Source organism: Myotis brandtii, unplaced genomic scaffold (genome assembly GCF_000412655.1).
Source record: "Myotis brandtii unplaced genomic scaffold, ASM41265v1 scaffold975, whole genome shotgun sequence".
In the NCBI taxonomy this organism is placed as follows: Eukaryota; Metazoa; Chordata; class Mammalia; order Chiroptera; family Vespertilionidae; genus Myotis; species Myotis brandtii.
Genome location: NW_005372049.1, coordinates 1,013,181 through 1,013,711, shown reverse-complemented (window position 1 = coordinate 1,013,711; position 531 = coordinate 1,013,181). Strand labels below are relative to the sequence as shown.

The following is a 531-nucleotide window of genomic DNA, read 5'->3' as shown; positions in this document are numbered from 1 at the left end:
AGGAGCCTGGACGGGGAAGGACATGGCTGCCAGGAAAGCCTGGTAATTGCTGGCTGGAAGAGCTGGGGCGGGGGCTGCAGAGGCCAGGAAGTGGAGGTCTTTGGAAATGCGGGAAGCCCCGTCACCCTGTTGGCTCTTTGGCTGGCAGGTCCTGCAGGTTTCTCAATCCCCCTTGGGCCGACAGTGCTCCCCACACCACTCCCCAGCCTGCTGGTTCCTTCACTGCCAGTCAGTTCCCATAAAAGGGATGGTTTGGGGCACAGGGGAGTGGAGGGAACAGGTATAAAAGGAGGGTGAGGCCCCGGAAGAGGCAGCTGGGCACAGGAACACAGCAAGAGGCCACACCATGCCCCTGTCTGCTGCGGCCAGGATGGGTCTGAGGGTGGCTCAGACAGGTCTCTGGGCTGACCACGGGTCTGGGTTGTGGGTGTTCAGGCTGAAGGGCCCAGACGGCCTGCAGAGCCACTGCACGGAGGGGTCTGGACCTGCTGTGGGGAGGGCAGAGGCAGTGGCAGGAGAGGAAGCAGAGCC

The 531-nt window shown here is 63.1% G+C and overlaps 1 protein-coding gene across 1 annotated transcript in view; it reads left to right on the top strand.

The window, feature by feature from the left end:
• Nucleotides 1-289: 289 nt before the first annotated feature.
• Nucleotides 290-531, top strand: part of CHI3L1 (chitinase 3-like 1 (cartilage glycoprotein-39)) — a 7,253-nt gene continuing 7,011 nt past the window's right edge. Inside the window, exon 1 of the mRNA XM_014533418.1 lies at nucleotides 290-395. Within this exon, the coding sequence (XP_014388904.1) occupies nucleotides 347-395 (49 nt within the window). The 5' untranslated portion in view covers nucleotides 290-346. The remainder of the gene's footprint in view (nucleotides 396-531) is intronic.